A 3,966-nucleotide genomic window follows, 5' to 3' on the forward strand; every position below is an offset into this window, starting at 1 on the left:
AGCTCATGCTTGTAGACTTGTCCATTTCGAATCTCTAAATTATTTATTTATGTAATTGTGATTAAACTTATCCGAATTTATTTGATTAATTATTGCTTTTATTAGTGGTTTAATTAATTTATTTGATTAATTATTGCTTTTATTAGTGGTTTAATTATGACACAACGCACTGCATCGACAACTTTTGATGCGCAGTTGTTGATAAATTAATACTCCGTACTCTGTAATTAATAAATTTTGTCCAAAACTATTAAAAATAATTTTTGATTTGAAATTTTCAAGATTAAGAATTATTTTATCAAAGATTAGCAAAAGTCAAGCAATTTGATTGGAGGAATAGTTTATCTACAATTAATATTAAGGAAAATAGTATTTTACAATAATGTACTCAACAATAAAATGAAAGAAGCATAAAATAATTTATAATCATTTGACAACTTTTCTTCACATAATTTTCAAGAAACGTTAACCAAAAATATTACACCATCCAGACATCTTGCTCGATCCCTCTCGAGCCGGTCTGCCTTCCCATCACTATTAAAATTTTATATAAGGCTTTCTTTTAACACTAAGCCAAAAAAAAAAAAAAAAAAAAAAAAAAAAAAAAAAAAAAAAAAAAAAAGAAAATTAAGAACAAGTTTTACATTTGACACAAGTTGTGCAAACATTCAACATCTTAAAAATATCTTCAAGTTCTATTCTTGCACTTCTCAACCGCCCTTGGTGCTGCAATTAAGCAAGAAATAAAGTTAATGATTGTTATTTATACACCAAAAAAATCTTAAGTTACATATTTATCTTCAATTATCAATCAAGTTATTAACAAGTTTTTCAGGAACAAACCTAGTCCAATGGCTTCTGATCCCTTCATGATTCGGAGACGTTTGCATGATCCGACGAACATCCTATTGTACACAAAGATGATCAATTAGTCATTACGCCTTAAAGACATGTAAAATTTATTACAGTAACACCACATGACAATGCAATCTCTTGTAAATGAACCTGTAACCAAACAAGTAAAATATTGTGTACAAAAGCTTGAGGAACTTACTCCCATGGAACATCGCCGACAAGCATCCAATCACCATCTTTATCTTCATATGTAGGGACGTAGTCAGAACCATTTAGAAGATCAATTAATTTGCTTTCATTCATGAAATCCTTCATTCCGTTTGATCCGCAATTACCTTCATTTATATCACCCAAAAACATAATTAGCTCAATTTCATCACATCATAGCAATATAAAATTATAACCAAAGTCTATTTAATCACAAGATTAGGGGTTAAAAAATATTATACCTATTGTAAAGGAGCTGAACATTTTGCCTAAGGCATCAGAAAGATCTTGATAACTCTTGTATAATTTCAAGTCCACCTTACGTAGGTAAGGTGCACCGTCCATGCTAACCTTCACATACGCGGCACTTGTGACCGCGTTGTTAGAAGATTTCTGGTCAGCTTGCTCATCTGAGCTCTTCTTTTGGGTCGTGGCTACGATGTTCTTCCTGAACGCACGAACGGGTGGCCAACCTACAACTTGTGTCCTGAATAAGAAGAAAAATTGGATGATTAGTTACTTGTATATGCTTGTTTACTTGATTAGACTCGACCACTTTGATTTTCTTCGTTTGAATTAGAAAATTGAACAAGTCTTTGACTAAACAAGGTTTTGGTACGCCTAATTTCAATGTCGAAACCAAACATTGACCAAATTTAATTAGGTTTTTTCCTCTAGTAACACGTTTGAATATACGAGTAGTTGCAAAAATGACGATTGTTTCATGCCTTGTGGTCGTAATTCAAGTACAAATATTAATTTACTATGTTCCCTAACAATAGACCAAAAACAATATTTGACCATTAAATAGTCAAGGTAAATGTTTACCCAATAATAATTTTATCAAAAACCCAAAGAAAATTCGTTATGCACCGCCCATACGTCATTTGATTGATCCTTTTGTTCTATTGTCTCAATTTTTTCATTTTCGAAAACAAGATCTTGAATCCTTACAAGACGAATTGACTATCCGATCAAATCGGAAGTAAAACGGTTTCATACCAATTTATTATTTATGAGACATTAAAAGTTACGATTTCATACCAATTTATTATGAGACATTAAAAGTTGCCGTGTAAACAACCTCGACATCTGAACTACCTAGAGATTTACCCCAAGTTAAACCCAACACTCAACAGACAGAATCCAACAGAATCAAGCAATCAAAAGAAGCTAAGAGCAGTAAAACAGTAAATCTAACACGGTAAAAAAAATCCGCACGGGTAAAAGGGGACCAAACTTTATAACAACAGATGTAAAGCATTAAAACCAAACTTTTAAAAGTTGAATAAAAATAAATAAGGACGTGTTTGGTGGGTAAATAAAAGAAAAGAAAAGAAAAAGGCAAAGATTCCAAATGTTGGGTGTAATTTAGTGCTTGAATAGCCGACAGCAAATGAGACCTTTGATAGACGGAATTGTCATTTTCCCTATTAAACAAACAAGACGCAACACTAACAGACGAATTTCTGACTCTTTTTTTTCTTTTCTTTTTTTTTTAAAATTATTTTTTACTTTTTTTTTTTTTTTTTTTTTCTTGTTTTGGGTTAGCAAAGTCGTCTTCTTTCTTTGTGCATGTGTGTAAAAAATAACAGTCTCGTGTTTAACCGTCTACTAACTCACCCACACGTGGCTCCTACCAAAGTCACACTTTTTTTACCTAACTTTTCCATCCTTTTTTCACAAATTTTGGCTAATCTTGGATTAGAGATTCATGAATTTTGCATGTTCATTTTGTTGCAAAATCATACTTGTAAAGTACTCCGTGGTTTCTAACTTTCTATCAAATTTCTCACAATTTCACGACTCCTACCAACTTTAAGTTAAGATTATCTATCTTTTTCTCCATTTTATAGTCTAGTTTACTAGAAAGAATCCCAATTCATTAATTTTATAGGTAAAGATTGACAGAAGACAAATAATAAAGAGAAAATAAACTCTGAACATAAATGACACCCGAAACATTAACCAACTAAACTAGTTAACATCTAAATCCCGATCTATGAGTAGAACAGGATAACTCTGCCAAATAACAACTTGCAATAAAAAATAAAACTAATAAATCATTTAAACCACATACTCCATAATAAGCATGATAATTTGTAATTTATTTTTTTCACCAAAAACTAAAAAGAATAAGAAATCTTTAATCTTACTTAGCAGCAGGGGGTTTAGCAGGATCAGCAACAGCAGCAGTAGAAGTAGTTTTAGCATTAACATCAGCACTAACTTTATCCTTCAACTTTTGATCACCTTGTTCCGCCTTGGTATCCTTTACTGAGGCGGAAGAAGTGGTGGTGGAGGTGGTGGTGGTGGTTGTGGTAGTTGTCTTAGTCGTAGTCGAAAGATTAAGCTTCAAATCAACATTGGAGTCAACTTCAGTCTCACAAAATCCTCTTTTACCATTATTATTCTTTGCTAGCTGATCCGCTAGTTGCTCACAAGATCCACCGGGAAGTCCGAGCCCGAGTCCGAGCCCGAGTCTAAGCTCCGTTTCCTCGAAATTAATCGTACTGTACTTGTCTCTTTCAGTACTCAACATCTTGATGATATGATCTTAACTTTTTGCAAAATTATAAATCAAATGAATAATTTTGCAAACTTGAGAATTTTGGGTTATGATTAATTTTTTAAAATGAAAATTGGGGTGATTTTTTCGTTGTTTGGTTGAAGAGAGAGAAAAAAGAAGAAGGGTTGGGTGTGAGTGAAGAGGAGTGATAATATAAGGAAATTGGGAAACAAGAAGGGGACTAGCAATACGATTGAGATGATGACACGTGTTGTGATGGATTAAATGGACGGTTGTCCTGAAATTAGTGAGGAAAATGACGTAAACAATGATGTCAAATATAATATTATTTTATTATTAGTTTAAAAAAAAGTGCGGAAGAGAAGGAGAGGTGT

The 3,966-nt window shown here is 32.4% G+C and overlaps 1 protein-coding gene across 1 annotated transcript; it reads right to left on the reverse strand.

The window, feature by feature from the left end:
* Positions 1-580: 580 nt before the first annotated feature.
* On the reverse strand, positions 581-3,742 carry LOC145606326 (auxin-responsive protein IAA16-like). The gene is made up of 5 exons (XM_081662339.1): positions 3,219-3,742; positions 1,305-1,549; positions 1,055-1,190; positions 844-905; positions 581-726 (listed from the first exon to the last, which is right to left on the reverse strand). The coding sequence occupies exons 1-5, from the start codon at positions 3,602-3,604 to the stop codon at positions 689-691; spliced, it is 867 nt and encodes a 288-aa protein (XP_081518465.1). The 5' UTR covers positions 3,605-3,742; the 3' UTR covers positions 581-688.
* Positions 3,743-3,966: the final 224 nt, after the last annotated feature.

The sequence above is a fragment of the Chenopodium album genome, chromosome 22 (assembly GCF_948465745.1).
Source record: "Chenopodium album chromosome 22, dcCheAlbu1.1, whole genome shotgun sequence".
NCBI lineage: Eukaryota > Viridiplantae > Streptophyta > Magnoliopsida > Caryophyllales > Amaranthaceae > Chenopodium > Chenopodium album.